The sequence below is a fragment of the Tursiops truncatus genome, chromosome 16 (assembly GCF_011762595.2).
Source record: "Tursiops truncatus isolate mTurTru1 chromosome 16, mTurTru1.mat.Y, whole genome shotgun sequence".
NCBI lineage: Eukaryota > Metazoa > Chordata > Mammalia > Artiodactyla > Delphinidae > Tursiops > Tursiops truncatus.
Window position 1 is genome coordinate 31,670,948 of NC_047049.1, and position 16,359 is coordinate 31,687,306.

At 44.2% G+C, this 16,359-nt stretch overlaps 2 protein-coding genes and 1 pseudogene across 17 annotated transcripts in view; 2 read left to right on the forward strand and 1 right to left on the reverse strand.

The window, feature by feature from the left end:
* The window catches only part of SORBS1 (sorbin and SH3 domain containing 1), a 240,787-nt gene that overhangs the window by 61,905 nt on the left and 162,523 nt on the right, over window positions 1-16,359 (forward strand). The gene's annotated exons all lie outside the window — the stretch shown is intronic.
* Window positions 656-753, forward strand: LOC117308562 (U6 spliceosomal RNA; annotated as a pseudogene).
* On the reverse strand, window positions 4,589-5,112 carry LOC101323277 (large ribosomal subunit protein eL21-like). The gene has a single exon (XM_033841615.2). It carries the CDS (start codon window positions 5,056-5,058, stop codon window positions 4,597-4,599), a length of 462 nt encoding a protein of 153 aa, XP_033697506.1. The 5' UTR covers window positions 5,059-5,112; the 3' UTR covers window positions 4,589-4,596.

Below are 16,359 nucleotides of genomic sequence, written 5' to 3' on the forward strand. Positions count from 1 at the left end.
TATGTACTCATTTGTGCGTGCATGTGAGGTGCTTCAAGTTAGTGTACCTCTTCTGAGTACCACCTATGTGTCAGGTTCGGGACCAACAGGGATGAGTTAGATTGGACCCCAGCGATCAAGGCACAGTCAGTTGGGGGAACCAAACAGAAGAAAGGGCTTCAGAATATATCATGATTGTGGGATAGAGGGGAAGGGCACTGGGCCCAACCACGGGGGCCTTGAGGGACAAGAGGGAGCTAACAGCTACCGAGGCAGCAGAGGGAGCGGCCTGAGCAAAGGCTTTGACTTTAGGCCTGGTGGGGCCACACAGCTGAGCTGGGAGCTGATTGGTGGTGATGGAGGCTGCAGTGGGAAGCTGGGGTATTGGAGATGAGTTGGAAGAGTATCCCCTGTAGGTGGCTCCGAGGCTCCTCCCCCGAGAGTCTCTGCGTTTGCTCCTCTCTCTACCTGCAGAACTCTTTCCCTGTCTCTTGCCATGGCTGGGGTATTCTCACCAGGGACAGCTCAGATCAAATAGCATTTCTTAACTGAGGCCAGCCCTGACTACCTAACTTTAGTGCCACCAGCAAAAACTACTTTGATTCTGTACTTATCTTATTTATCCCATCCAGGGGACAGGAATATTGCCTGACTTGTTTATTGTCAAGATTTTCTCGTGCTTGCTTCAGCACGAGAAAATTGGAATGATATAGAGAAGATTAGCGTGGCCCCTGCACAAGGATGACACAAATTCGTGAAGTGTCCCATGTTTCTGGGAGGAATAAATTAGGAGTTTAGGATTAACATATATACACTAGTATATATAAAATAGATAACCAACAAGGACCTACTATATAGCACAGGGAACTATATTCAATTGTTTGTAATAACCTATAAAGGGAAAAGAATCTACAAAAGAATATATGTATAACTGAATCACTGCTGTACACCTGAAACTAACACAAAATGTTGTGTTAGTAAATCAACTGTACTTCAGTTTAAAAAAAAAATTTTTTTTCTCGGGGGCCCCCAAATCAGAACAGGAATCCTGAGGAGGTATCTTGTTTTAGGACTGGATGGGGAGAAAGGAGGGTACGACCACCTTTGGGAGGAAGGAAAGCATATTCCAGTGGAAGAAAGTACGAAGTCACTGTGAATCATTTAAAGTAGGTGTCCTTTTTTTTTTTTTAAGGAGATAAAAATCATTTTTCAACTAATTTTATTCTACTTTAAGAGCTTTGTGTCATTCAGAGAACTTGGAAACTTCATTCTGCCTCCTACTGAATTTGTGGAGTAGGTGGGAGAACTATAAAAAGATCCCAAAAATCCACTTTCTTCTGCCAACGGGTGGGAAAGGGGGACAGCGGGGCAGTGGGACTAGAGGTGAGTGGGGTTTGGACATAGGAGCCCCCTGGGCATTGAGCATCTTGGAAACTTCAGTAGTGTTCAGGTCCTGAGGATATGGCACTGGCTCTGGCCCCGGCCCCAGTGGGATTTGCTGTGAGAAATAGGGAAGTGCTTTCCAAGGTCAAAACATGAGTGAAGTCATGTTAAAGCATTAAAGGCAGTGTGATTTTAAAAACTGCACAAAAAGGAAAGATAATTATTGTGAGTTGTTTCCTTCCCAAATTGGTCAGCCTCAAGGCCAGCTGGGGATTGATTTTTCTCCCCTGGACTGTCTGGGTTTGTTGATGGAGGAGTTGGAATTTGTGAGGGAGGGGAGTCTCCCATGAGCTTGGGAAGAAAGTTGGGCCTTGGACTCAGAACAAGGAGAGAGGGGCCAAGTCTGAGAGGCAGGAGAGCAGGTAGGTAAGGTCGAGTTACCTTCAGCAGACATTCCTATGTGCCAGGTTTTGGGGGGCGGGGGTGTGTGCGGAGGGGGCAGAGCCAGGAGCTAGTGAGTGCCATGGGCAGGATGCATCAACGTCGCGTAGTTAGGTGGAGTTAGGGCACACACAAAGTAGCAGGCATTGGGGCAGGGAATGAAAGCAGAATTCCAGGGAATGGTCAGGGACCCAGAAGTTTCTAGGAGCTGAAGAGTAATAGGAAACAGCTCTGGCATCAAGCAGTCCCAGAAATTTGAAGTTATGTCATGTCATGCCTCATAACTAGAATTATCAGATTCCCGGTGAGATAGAAACCAGGCAGAGTACAGGTGCTTTGAACATCAGGTTGAGCGTTAGTGTCAGACCCTGGTTAGGGTCGACTAGGAACCTCAGATTACACATCTTGACTCTCTTCTTCTCTCCTCATCACCTGGTAGACTTTTCCATGCTGACTTTGGCCTTTGCACGTGAACCTGACCTTGGGAGTCCAACTGGATCAGTGCTTTACCAGTACCAGACTAGCCTTCTGAGCAGGGTCCTTCATAGTCCACTAAATTAGTGGACCAATTAGTGGATGCTTAGATTCCAGAGGCCAGTGGTAAGACTGAGTAGTTAGGGAATGGGTTGACTTGGTCATCTTTTAGCTGGGAGGTATGAAATTTGGGGTATATTTTGAAGGAACCTAGAGGGTTTGAAGTCACTATTGGGATACAGTGATCGTAAGTCAAGCAAACAAAAGAGGTTAAACAACAACAAAAAGACAAAACAAATGTTGACATGATCCTTGTCCATACATATAGGTTAGTGGGAAAACAATGTAAAAATAAGTGATTTGTGCTCTGAAGGAGAGATACATGGTAGTTAGGAGAACATGTATCCAGAGAGGCTCCCATTGGTCCAGAGCTGGTTGGACTGTTGGATTGATGTTGAGTGGGAATGAACGTGGCTAAGGTGACTTTCACAACATCCAGGATTGTTCTGTGTTCCTGGGATAGGCTAGAGATGGGGATGTAGATGAGGAAGGTGATGGTTCAGGGTGTTTGGCAGGGCCTTGAACAACTCTTGTGACATCATTTGGAGGGTTGGGTCAGAGAATGGTCTTGTTTTAGGCCAGGATATAATGGTACTGCAAGAAATATTGGACTGCTTTTCTCCCCAGAAGGGATAAATTAGTATCTTGTGCTTTTCCTAGACTTCCTGCCTCACCTGTGCTCTTCCAAATTTGCATTATGGCTGAAGTGGAGGGCCCTTAGGTTGAAGGGGAGGCTTGAGTGTCTCCTTGTTCTCGTGAAGGATACTATGGATTGCTGCTGGGCCTTGCAGTCAGGAAGGCTGACCTTGGTCAGCCATGGGTTGCTCTGGTGCTGGGCTGTCTGAAGGTCACCTAGTAGCATCTGGTGATGTCGGGGAAGAGATCTCTGGAGGCTGGTCCATTCAGGGAACCGGCTTACTCCGATCTGTCATCCTTGTGGTACACAGAACTTCCTTTGCCATTCTTTGCTCGAGATTGCTCAGGTCGTTTCTTGACCACAAGTGGAAATCTGGAAATAGACGTACTCGGCTGGCTTGGCAGGTTTCCAGGCATTGCATTGACCTGCTGTGTCCTGCTTTTTGGTGGGCAGTAAGGATCTGATCAGAGTGCTGTGTGCCTTGGAGCGGTTCCTCAAAGGCCACCTTGGTGACCAGATGCTCCCCAACCCTTTGCTCTACCAGGGTGAGCCTACACAGGTGTGCAAGGGCTCAGATCTGCTGAGACTGGACAACTCCAGTAGATCATCTGGATGCCCCGGCGTTGGGTCATGATGTATAGCGACAAGGGCAGAGAGGGAGGCTGGCTTCACTTACCCAGTTGCCATCCTGGCTGCTGGCCTTCTATTTTTATTTAAAATAAACAGGAGTAAAGTGATGGTTGTGACAGTGTGATTTAGGGAGTGGGTAAACATACTAAGGATGTGCAACTCCCCCAAAGCCTGGATCCTTGAATCCTGCTGGAAAGATGCTGAACTAATAACGTTGAGATTGTTCTGGAGGGTGGAAGAGTGTTCTGGAAAAGGGTGAAAGATACCCTTTTCCAAATGAGTATCAGAGTCTAGGCATCACAATCACCTGAATAGTTCCTGTGCCTCCAAACCAGAAATTCAGATTTAATGGGTCTGAGGCCCAAGAAACTGTAGTTTTCCAGGTGATACTAATTTTCAGCCAGATTTGGGAACCTGCCCACCAGTTAAGATCCAGGGATGCTTCCTTATTTTCTCGAAGGGACCTTGACCCTGAACCCTAACCATGGCCACATATTTGGTCTTCACTCCCCTTTATGCCCCTTTCCTAACGCTTGTCTTTCAGAGATGCTGCCCCTTGGCTTTGCCTCGGCCTAGATCAGGGCTGGCGGCTCCTCCCTTTTTTGTCCGTGGAGAAAAGGCGAGCTCCACCTGGGCGTTTTGATGGGCAGATATTCTGGAACACTTTCTCACAAAACTTGCTGCTTGAGGCTCGACCACATAGTAGATTCTGTCTGTAGAAATCCAGATCCTGAGATGCAGGCAGGACCGTCCTGTGATGGCACAGGAAAAAAAATCTGTTTACTCTCGTCTTAGACATCATGGAAGTTCTGGAAATACTGGAAGGCTCAGTGTTTCTACCCCCATGTTTCTTGGGTCCTGCAGACTGGCACAGTATTTGTTGCCCTGAGGATGTGAAAGGTGGGCATTGCCAGGCAGCAGGGCTGAATTGGTGGCTTTTTTTTTTTTTTTTTTTTTTTAACAGTTCAGGTCTTTTATTTTCTTTACACCTATCATGCCATGACTTCATAGGGAATGGGTTCCAACAGTTCAGGCTCCTTTCCATTGGTGCTCACGACGTGTGGAGCAGGCTGGCGCTTCAGCTGAACCCAAGTCCCTTTCTCTTTGGCTTCCTTCTTTTTCTGATCATTTTCCTTCACCCGTTTCAGGAAGCTAGCTCGGCTCTTAGGGTGCTTAATATGCTCAATACGCACATTAATTCTCTTGGCAAGAATCTTGCCCTTGTTTACAACAGTGCCAACAGCATGCTGGGTAACATTGTAGACTCTCCCGGTTTTGCCATGGGGACACTTGTGGGGCATTCCTTTTTGAACAGTGCCCATTCCCTTGATAACTACAATATCACCCTTCTTGTAGATTCGCATGTATGAGGCCAAAGGAACAACTCCATGTTTTCTAAAAGGCCTAGAGAACATGTAGCGGGTGCCCCTCCTCTTTCCCTTTGTGTTGGTCATTTTGGCGAATTACTGGAAGATGGCGGTTCCGACACAAAGGCTTGGTGGCATTGTTGATATGGGCACTTGGCAAGATCAACTTCCACGGGTGCACGTGTGGGGCTTGTGCCTCAAGTCTCTGCAGATGTTGGGTCAGGTGGCATAAGGTGGCATAAGGTGATACAAAATCTGGACAAGACTCAATCGGAGGGAGGGACTGTTCATATTTTTCGCCTTTACCCACACTGTGCCTGTCATTCCCTCCTTCCCTCGGTTCGGCCCCCGACTGCTCCACTCCCACCCCTGCTTTAGGCTTTCCTCAGGTCTCTGTCCGTGCTGGGAAGCATCTCTTCACCTCAGCTGCACTAGGAGCCCCTGCTCAGGGCTCCCATAGCACCTGTGCCTACCCAGATCTTTATGTTTACCCGTTGTTTTAGAAGTCTTTGAGTGTCTAGATCTTTTACCCAGACAGAGCCACTTAGCGGCAAGGACTGGGTCTGTTCATCTTTGTGTATCCATCACCTCGTGCACTGCCTGGCATATAATAGGGTTCAGTAAATATCTGCTGAGTGAATGAATCAATACATGCTTTGAGGGGACGATATAAATAACTCCCTCCACGACCTTATAGTTGAACATTGTTCATTTATTACAGTGTTGATACCTATACATAAGCTTATGGATAGCCTTGTATTCAAGATGCATATTAAAGGACATTTTTCTAGCATAAGGAGTGTTTCAGACAGTTTGGAACGTTAACTGAGCACTTTTGAAGTAGCGGATTTATGGTATTTGTGAGAACTATTTCTGTGCTTAAAGCAGTAATGTTTTATTGAAAATGTCACATTAGGAAACAAGCCCTTAGGGAACCTGATATAACTTACTCTTATATTCTTCGGCAAATGAAGGTATGGCAAGCATTTTAGTACAGAGTAGGTTGGATACTTCGACTGTAGTTCCTTAAATTGAGTATCTAGCTTGGAGGGAAACACACACATACATGTGTGCGTGTGTGTATACACATAAAATTTGCTTTTTGCTTTGTAATGTAAGATTACTGTGCAATGGGGCATAGCAAAAGAGTCTTGGATTGGACCTAGGGTCTAAAGGCAGAGCAAATGCTAACTGTGGGAGTGGGTAAGTTCGTTTTCTGCTTACACTTGTATGAAATGGGAGTGTTGTTCTTGTTCAGGGGTTGCAAATGTCTACAGGAGTGAGGTTGCTAACTTCAGTTGCTATATGTGCTATACCATTTTTTTTTTCCTCTTAGACCTCAGCCCCTTTTTTGTGTTCCTACTTTTGTTAGAATCAGAGGTAGAAGGAAATATTTCTGTACCCCGAACAAAATAACGCAAGGACAGTGATCGCCACAGCTTTTCTCTGTGACGATAGGGAGTGGTAGGGACTGTGGCGTATTGGAATAGCCAAGCCTGCCTGTGAAGGGCAGCTGCTACTTAGCACCAGCTGATCATTTCCAGACATGAACATGGGCTATTTTGACAGATCCTCTTTTTTTTTTTTTTTTTTAAGAGAAGCCCGAAGTCTGGGTTTTTATGTGACATCTCTGATTTTTAAGTTTTGGCTCAAATTTCTAGGCATATCCTGCAGATTAATATAATATCTCTGTAGGCTAGATGTGACCCACTCGACATCCGTTATAAATGATCTCTAGAGCTTCTTTCTGTCCAAGATCCATTGATTCTAATGGGGACCATTTCAACCAGTGAACTGAAGGTTCTGCTTCTACTAGGCGAAGTCAGGGTAAGAAGGAAGTGGGGCTGGAAGATGAGGAGGGAGGCTTTGAGTCTAAACAGGGTGCTTGGCAATTGGTATTTGGATGGCCTCCTTGGAGAGAGGCCACAGGATGCCCGATTCACAGCAGATGCCTTGTATGTTTGTCATTGCAGGAGTGGCATTTATTGGAAGAGTTTGTGAGACCTTCTCTCTGTCCACAGCTCCAGGACCAATGCGTCTTTCCAGCACCTTAAACCACCGGTGAATATGTATGTGTGTGTTTTTTTCCTGCTGCTGCAGTGAAAGGACATGTTTTCAGTGAACTGTAGAATGTGATTTTCAGAGAACCACACTGTCCTGTCTATTAGAGAGGGAAGGACACTGGGATGGGCCTATAGGCATATCTGGGTTCTGGTACCTACTTCGCTGCTTCTTGTGGGATCTTAGGTGCATTGTTTGGCTTCGCTGGGCCCCCAGACAGAGAAATGAATCCTGCCCTGCTGAAAGCTTATATGAGAATGCTTCCAAGGGAATAAAATGCTGAGCAAATACAGAGTAATCCTATTTGGCTCTGAGATGTAGAGCTGGGCAATTCTGTGCTAACAATGAGATGTGAATACATAGGTTGGAAACATGGATTTTAAATACCGATTTGGAGTCCTCCAGAGTGGTTCTTCAAGAGATTTGCATTTTCCTTTTTTTCCTTCCTACCAGTCCAGCTACCATTTTTTTAGAAAGATAAATTAACCATGTTTCACAATTACCTTCATTTTTATTTGCGATCAGATGATTTCACAGTTAACAAATGTTCTTCCTTTTTGCCCCTGAAAGAAACTTAATTTCTCATCATAGCAGGTAAATGTCTTGCATCTGTGGCAGTTGAAAGAGGCAAAAATATGTCCTTAACACCAGTGTGTTCCAGTGCTGACAGCACTTTGAGGCGTGCTAGCTAGTTGATGGTGAAGGTCTCACGTGAGTACTGAGGGCAGGACACTGAGCCAGGGAGGCAGTATGACCCGTGCGTCTCGAGTCCAGCCACCCTCTGTTGAGAGAAACTGGCTTGCTTGCTGCTGACTGCCTGGTCCGCTCCCCACTTGGACCAGGTGTTCTTACGACCCAGTGAGATGCGTACCCGTGGCATGGCCACCTGGGGAGCTTGCAGGGTGCCTTGGTGGGCAGAAAGGAAGGGCAGTTAGTCAGGCCCAGGGTTAGGGACCCAACTCAGGTATGGGAGGCTGACTGTCCCCACTGCTGTGCCTAAAGGGACACAGCAGACATTCTGGGTCCCTCAGTCAGAGACCCATCTGTTAGGAAGAACTCTGTGGGTGGGAGTCCTCAGGGAAGCAGATGGTCTCAGGCAGATGGGATGCTTCAGCCATTTGGTAAATGCGTATGAATGCCTACTCTGTGCCAAGGCACTGCTCTGGGCACTGGGGACCCGGTGGTCACAGACAGACTGGAGCTTAGATTCAAGTGGGGTGACAAGCAAGAATGTGACCTCCATGAGGGCAGGGATCTTTGCTTATTCACTGCTGTCTTCTCAGCTCCTAGAAGAGCACCTTGAACATAAACATGGTTAGTGCTCACTAAATACTGTTTTGTGAATGAAGGAAATAACTAAGTAGACAATATAATTTCAAGTGATGATAAGTGCTATAAAAAGAGTGAGGGGTTCTTTTTTTTTTTTTTTTTTTTTTTTTTGCGGTACGTGGGCCTCTCACTGTTGTGACCTCTCCCGTTGCGGAGCACAGGCTCCGGACGTGCAGGCTCAGCGGCCATGGCTCGCGGGCCCAGCCGCTCCGCGGCATGTGGGATCTTCCCGGACCGGGGCACGAACCCGCGTCCCCTGCATTGGCAGGCTGACCCTCAACCACTGTGCCACCAGAGAAGCCCTGAGGGGTTCTTTTTGAAAGAGGTCTGAGAAGGTCTGTGTGTGTGAGGGGGTTGGGTAGAAATTTTGTGCAGAGATCTGGGTGGAGTGCAGGAATCTGGGGGGAAGTGGTTAGCAGAGGGAACAGCAAGTGAAAAGAAAGGCCTTGGTGTAGGCTGAGCTTGGCGTGATAGAGGGACAGGAAGGCAGCCAGTTTGGCTGGCCTTGAATGGGGGCTTGTTATGGGGAGAGTGATATGAAATGAGATCAGTGGTAGGTGGGAGCCAGATCTTGTAGGTATGATAGGAGTTTAGATTTACTCCAAAACCCAGAGTGTGATTGGATACCTTTTGAGAAGTTTGAGTAGAATAGTATGATCTTCTTTGAAATTATTTCTCTGGGTCCTGAATGGAGAATAGACTTTGGGGGCAAGAATAGAATCAGTGTGACCTGTAGGAGGCCCTTCCGGCCTAGGCTAGAGATAAGGGCGTAGCTTGGATTAGCGTGGTGGTTATAAAATGATGTGAACTGGTCAAGCTCGGGGTATATTTTGAAGGCAGAGCCTGCTGAGTTGGGTGTGTGTTTTGAGCAAAAATAAAAGCCAAGAATAAGCCCAGTGTTTTTGACTGGGTGAATATAATGATGCTATTTACTGAGATGGGGACCAAAGAGGAAGGTTTGGGGAGGATCCTGAGAGTTCTGTTTGGGCATATGAAGTTTGAGATGCCCATTCGATTTTCTTAGATTTAGAGTTGGCTGGAGCTGGAAATGGTACCTTTGAGCATCATTAGCACGTAGATGGTATTTGAAGCTATGAGACTGGATGCAATCACTGAGGGAGAGAAGGGAGGAATAGGTAGGATTTGGACATAGAAAAGAAAGGCAAAGAGTGGATTTTCCATATAAAATCCCTACTAAGAAGTAAATGAAGACACATGCTAATGAATAAGGGATAATTTCATGTAATGTAAATATAAATTATTCAAGTTAGATGATATGACAGTAGTAATAAATCCTCACCTTATGTTAAAAAAAAAAAAGGAAATACTGTGACTCCCTCAAATCATGAATATTAGTTTTAGAATTGCATGATTTAAAATCTGGCCAGCTGAGCGAATTATAAACTGCATTTATGCATTTGGCACATGGCTGTCTTTGGCTGGCAAGCAGAACGGTCCACCATTCTTTGCCAATAATAGCCTGTAAGCTACTCTGTTCTTTATCTGTACTAGAACTTCTACAAGCCATTTTGATGAAGTTTAATTCACTGTTAATACATTACAGATTTTTTTCATTCTATGATCATATTCAAAAGTTCATTAAGTGAAGGTTCACTGAGTGGAAAGCAATGCCCGAAAGTCAGTAATTTTGCGGTGAAAGTTGTGATGTAATTTTATGAAAAGGCCACACAGTCACCGTGATTTGCAGGACCACAGTTTAGGAAACATTTTGGATAACTTTGAAGTACGAAAGATAAACGTTACAAGATAATAAGGCTGCAAAAATAGACCTGATGATGGTTGAAGTGATGGTTGTAGTAGACGTATGTGTTTCAGGACCACCCATACCCCTTAACCATCATCCACTGATATGAGAAAATCATATTTTGAACATACACATTTTCATCTCTGTGGGCTTCTGGCACAAAATACAGCTCTCCTGTATTAGTTTTGTCCAATTCCCAGAGAAATTGCCCCACTGAGCTTCCAGCATATTCTCACTGGGCTCTTTGATTTTTGCGTTTTCAGGTTACCTGGGAAGTCTCTTTAGTCTGGGTATCTCCAGCCCCCATAGACACTTTTGTCCCCTTCCCACAGTTACCAACTCAGCGCCTGCCGACCTCCTCCCTCTTGCTGGGCTTCGGGGCCCACCATCTCTGACTACCCTGTGAGCCTCAGGTTAGCCTCCCCAAAGACTTTTGAATATCCTCAAGATTCTTTTCTTTGTAAACATTTCCACTTTTTCTCCAGGCTTGTGGTTTTTGTTTTGTTTTGTTTTTTTCTTCAGGCCGTTTGTGGAAATGACAAAAGAACGGGAAACCAGTGCAGCTGTTGAGGGCAGTGGGACAAGCAGCTTTCTAAAATGTGCTGTTTCAAGTTGCGTGGGCCACGGGCAGCCCCAGCTTGCTTTTCCATGTATCTCAAGACCCTTGTGTTTCGGTGAAAATATTCTCAGTGAGACTTCTGGAGCATCTAATCTCTGGAAAATGAGCACTGATTGTGTAGCATTCTATGTCTGAAGGCATTAATTTATGGCAAAGTGAAGGTTTCAGTGGAATGTTCATGACGATTGACACCAACCCTAGTTTCCTTTGTCATCTTAGAGTGGAACCTAAATAAGATTAAAAAGAATGAAACTGACTGGCAGTAATAGTAGAGAGGATTTCTCCTGTTTCCTTTTTAGTAAGTGATTTCAGGAATGAGAAAAAAAAATTTGGTACCTTCCCATGCCCCTGGAGACTTAAGGGTGGTGGAGCTTTTTTAAATTTTTTATTTTTTATTTTTTTGCGGTATGCGGGCCTCTCACTGCTGTGGCCTCTCCCGTTGCGGAGCACAGGCTCCGGACGCGCAGGCTCAGCGGTCATGGCTCACGGGCCCAGCCGCTCCGCGGCATGTGGGATCTTCCTGGATCGGGGCACGAACCCGTGTCCCCTGCATCGGCAGGCGGACTCTCAACCACTGTGGGTGGAGCTTTTTTTAAAAAAATTTTTTGAATTTTATTTAATTTTTTTGTACAGCAGGTTCTTATTAGTTATCCATTTTACACATATTAGTGTATATATGTCAATCCCAATCTCCCAATTCATCACAAGGGGTGGTGGGACTTTTTAAAAAATGGTAGAATCTTCCTTAAGTTAAAAAAAAAAAAAAGGCCAGGTATGCAGAATAGTGCTTCATTGCTCCTGTGCATGTGGACCATCTCAGGAGGAGCTGCTGGAGATAAGTAACCTTGGGGGGAGGCGGGAGGGAGTGGTATAGGAAGAAAACTTAGTTTTCACTCTATACCATTTTGTCCTTCTAAATTTTTTTGTATCATGTTTATGTATTACCTTTAAAAAGGATAATAGTGCCCCTTCTAGGTGTAATAAATGATCTAGAAAAATTTTAAGTTCCTTCACTACTTGGTTTTATCGTTACTCTTTCTCATAGTGTATGTCAACCAAGGTCACTGCCTGTTCAGTCTCCATTGTCTTTATTCTGAGGCTTCAGGTACATCAGCAACTTGGGACTAGGCTTTGGTAAGAAATTTTCCTTTACTTTTATAGGTTCTTCTGGCTGATCTAAGGATTAAATTGACATGAGACAGATTCACAGGAGAAAACCAAACAAAAGTGTAACAACATGTATACATGGTAGAGAGCCAGGAAAACTGAGTAACTCCCCCAAGTGACCAACTCCGTTGCTTTCAATACCATCCTCAGCTAAAGATAAAAGAGGATGAGCGTCAGTTATGGGAGGTGGCCAGGAAAAGCACTGTAAGCCAGGGTAAGGTTGTTATGTAGATTAGTCATCTTCTCCATTGTTAAGGGTTTCTAGAGATCAGATCATCCTCCTCTTCCTGGTATAGCCATGGAGACACCCTTACAAATGAAGATTTCCCTGATAAATGTTTCTTCCAAAAGGGTAACTATGATTTGGTTTTCAGAATTTTTCCCATGTCTGCTATTTCTTAGAAACTGTAACCAGTTTAAAATAATATGTCAAAGAGACGTGTTTTGGGTGGCAAATTCTGTTCTACAGCCTCTTTAACTTGAGTTTCTCATTTTTGCGTGTTACGGAAATGTCAGGCCAATTTCATTCCCCCTTCCCTTCTTTCAAAAAGGATTTAAGGTTGTTTCTGGCCAACATTTTATTCAACTACTTTAGACAAATGTGGATTCAAATGAGGTGTAGTTGGCATGAGCTGAGCCACAAATTACGTCTGTTTCAACTGGCCATCTCCCTGCTGCCCTTTAGCGCGGTCTTGTTTGCACTGTGGAGCAGGCCATGGGATTTGGAATCCGTTGTGGTTGATAGTTCCTAACCCCAGAGTTCAGTCAAATTAAAGTGATCATCCCAAATTCATTTTCCTTATCTTAAGAATCTCAGCTACTGTCAGAAAATGTTCAAAATGGAATTTGCATAAAGTGAAGGCTAGAATTTAATGCCTAGAACCAATGTGCTGGTCACCACACTGTTTGGAGTGTGTGCTGTTTGGGTGTCAGTTTCTACAGGGCTTATTGCCTAAAAGTATCTCCCTGGGCTGCCATATTGGTTTGTGTTACCAGAGGTTCTATAATGTTTCTTTCTGGCCAACATTTTTGTGTCCTACAAAGACATGACATCCGTTTCATGCAGCACCGACATTTCTTATTATTTGATGTTTCTCCAAGAGATTTACACATTTGATTTTATACTTTTAAAACAAACAGGAAGCTCTATCACATTTGCCAGCCAACCATATGTAAAAACAAGATCCTTTCTCCTTTTCTATCTAGTCACTACAAATAGTGAGATACATTTTTTGCCCCCCCGCCCCCCAGTTTGGGGAAGTAAATGTTAGACTGTGCTTGGGGATGCCACTAAAACAAGGCTATCAGCAATCATTCTGATTGCTCCACTAATTTAGGCTAGGCACCACCTGATACGTACTTCACAACAGTGCCCCTCGTCCTGCAGTCTCCTTATCAACACAGAGGTGACTCACTTTGTTTTCCTCACTCAAAGAGATTTTCTCTGGTCTGCTGATGAAGGCAGTGATTAAATTAAAAAATGGTTCCTGCAGAGGTAATGCTTGAAAAAAACGACTGCATTATTTACGCATTTATGCTTGAACTTGCACAATTGAGCTTTCACTATTATAATCGGGTGTTGGTTCTTAGACTTTTTGTGCGGGGGGGGGGGGGGGGGGGGGAGGGGCGGGGGGCAGGGTCAAGAAACCCTTTAAGGTGCATATGCACCTACATAATTTGCATAGATGATACTTTTACATTTTCAGGAGGTGACATTCCCCTACCCAGTTATCATGCCTTCTAACTTAGTCACAGAAACCATTAGCATACCATTATAAAAGCAGCTGCGTCTGGATAGCTCTGGGTGGCATTTCTGATTAGACAAAATGTTTAGGGAAAATTGCTATGCCTAGGGCAGCCTAACTTCAATGAAATTTGCAACTTCTGGAATTGTCCCAACATAGACTCAAAAGCTGGACATACTCTTATATGAATTGCTATTGTTTTAATAAAAAAGGAAGTAGAGGTACCTTTACCCTTCTTGCTTTCTAACAGCTAATTTCTACTTTTTTTCTCAAATTTATGTATTCCCCCATCCTCCTTCCTCTTGGGCAAGAGAAAAGTTATTATAGGGGAATATAGGTTTAAAAAAGAGTATATAGAGATCAACCTTTATTTTCCAATAAATTAGTGTTTCTAGATGAATTTGCTCCCTGAATTTATCATGTTTATATAGCATTTTGTCCTTCAAACTAGCTGCCCATAAAACACCAGTGTTTTAAAAGTTTTTGAAGTAAGTGGCCAGAATTTTCAGAGTCGGGAAGTTTCACGTGATTTGATTTCTAGCTGCTCTTGAGAATTAGAATATCTAGCAGTGTTGGGCCATATTCTTGCATGGAATAGCGTGGCCTGGAGTGGAACAGCCCTGAATCCCATCGTGTGGGAGTATATGAGTACCAATTTGCTGCAGTTCCACACCATCATTTGTTATCTGGTCGGCCTTCTCGGCCTATTGGTTTTGTAACCCCTGGCTTTCAATGTCAGTTTAAAATCTTATCTTGACAAATCAAGGGATCTTGAGGTTCAGCAAAACATCATTTTTGTATCCTCCCCCCTTTTTAAAAAATAAATTCATTTATTTATTTTTGGCTGCGTTCGGTCTTCGTTGCTGCGCGCAGGCTTTCTCTAGCTGTGGCAAGCTGTGGCTACTCTTTGTTGCAGTGCACGGGCTTCTCATTGCAGTGGCTTCTTGTTGTGGCGCACGGGCTTAGTTGCTCCACGGCATGTGGGATCTTCCCAGACCAGGGCTCGTACCCGTGTCCCCTGCGTTGGCAGGCAGATTCTTAACCACTGCGCCACCAGGGAGGCCCACTAGTATCCCCCTTTTAAAATAATGGAAACTGCATTTAAAATGATAGAAAAACAGTTGTCTGTGGAGTGAAACAATTTTTTTTTCCTTAAAGAGATTTGTGCATTTTTAAGCAAGAGGGGAAGGAAAGAAAGCAATAATGTAATTTGTTTAGTATTCTTTACAGTTATATCATTATATTAGTTTTGAAACATATCGTGTACTCTGTATAATGTGGTTTGCTCATAAAATTACCATGTTGGAAACATTTATACAAATCTACTAATCACATTTGCTCTTAAATTGTTCCAGTTTTTTTTCTTCTTCTTCTTTCAAACAGAACTGAACTACTGAACTTGAAGGAGCTTGAACATTTCTTAATCTCCCTTTTTACAGTAAGCAGACAAAAATATAAAGCAGAATTATTAGTTTTTTGGGGCCCTGGTACCTTCCAAAGTATTCAGTAGATTATAGGCAAGGAGCTTCATACAGACAGAAGCCAACAAACCATCCTCAAACTTTAATAACTGTGTGAATTTAATCTAAATCATTCCCCTTTTACGAGCTACTGTGATCAGTTTGATTCTAATAACACCCTTTTCCTCCTAAAATCATTCTTGTAAACTTCCGAAAACTAAACGCTAGCCAGAATGGAGACAGCCTCTTGATCCTTTTTCATTTTTAGCTGCTTGGCTTTAGGGTGAAAGATCATCAGAGACTCTTGGTTTACTGGACTGACTAAAGAGGAGACGGGAGCTCTCACTCTGGCCACCTGCTGGGCCCTGAATTGCCACCCACCCTAGGACAACCCACCCTCCCTGGGCTTCGTTTGTTTCTTATGTAGAATGAGATCATGTTTGGGTTTCACTCAAACTCCTAACAGTCAAGAATTCTGTTCTGTCACATGCTCTGCCCACTCAGAGCTGTGCATGAGTTCCGGGAAACTTTGGGGTACCGACTACGTAACCAGTTCTGTGGGGCTGGAAGAGCAGCATCTCAATGGGAAACTGCTAGGTGGCATTTCGGGGGGCTCCAACGAGCTCCGATTCTTTATGACTCAGCGCAGAAAGAATTCAGCCAGAGGCAGAGTGGTAGATAAGAAGTGATTTATTAGAATAGGATGCTTGTGAGATTTACAAGCGGGTGGACAAGAGGGTGCCACGCCCCAAGAACTTAGTGGGCTACAGTTTTATAATCAAAGGAAAAGTGGGGAGGGGGAAAAGACCACCTTCTTCCTCATTCTTCAGTAGACTTCACGCTTACATCATCAGCTCCTCCTGCAGGTTGGGCAGGGGAGTTTTCTTGTCTCTACATGGTCAAGCTCGGACTGTCACGGCACTATGGAAAAATTATTTCAGGTCTCAGTACAATGAGGGTCTTTCACTTTGAAATGTCACCTTCCATAAATTATTGTTTTTTATGTGTGCAGCCAACATGTCCTAGGGGTCATTAACTTACTGAGCTCACTGGGCAGGATGTGGGTCTCTTGCCACCATTGTTTTATTGTTTGGGGGCATGTCTTGTGCTTCAGTTGTATGGTTTTATTGCTAAGCAAGCCTGCTTTCTTGAGTGATCATTAACTTACAGGGGTCTCCCGTGTTTTTTTCTACTTACAATCCCCTAGTGGGATTAACTGGTTTTTAAAAAAAATACTTTGTG

Bases quoted from the DNA above. Each gene is read 5' to 3' on its own strand.
- LOC101323277 (XM_033841615.2), bottom strand. From the start codon at position 5,058: ATGACCAACACAAAGGGAAAGAGGAGGGGCACCCGCTACATGTTCTCT.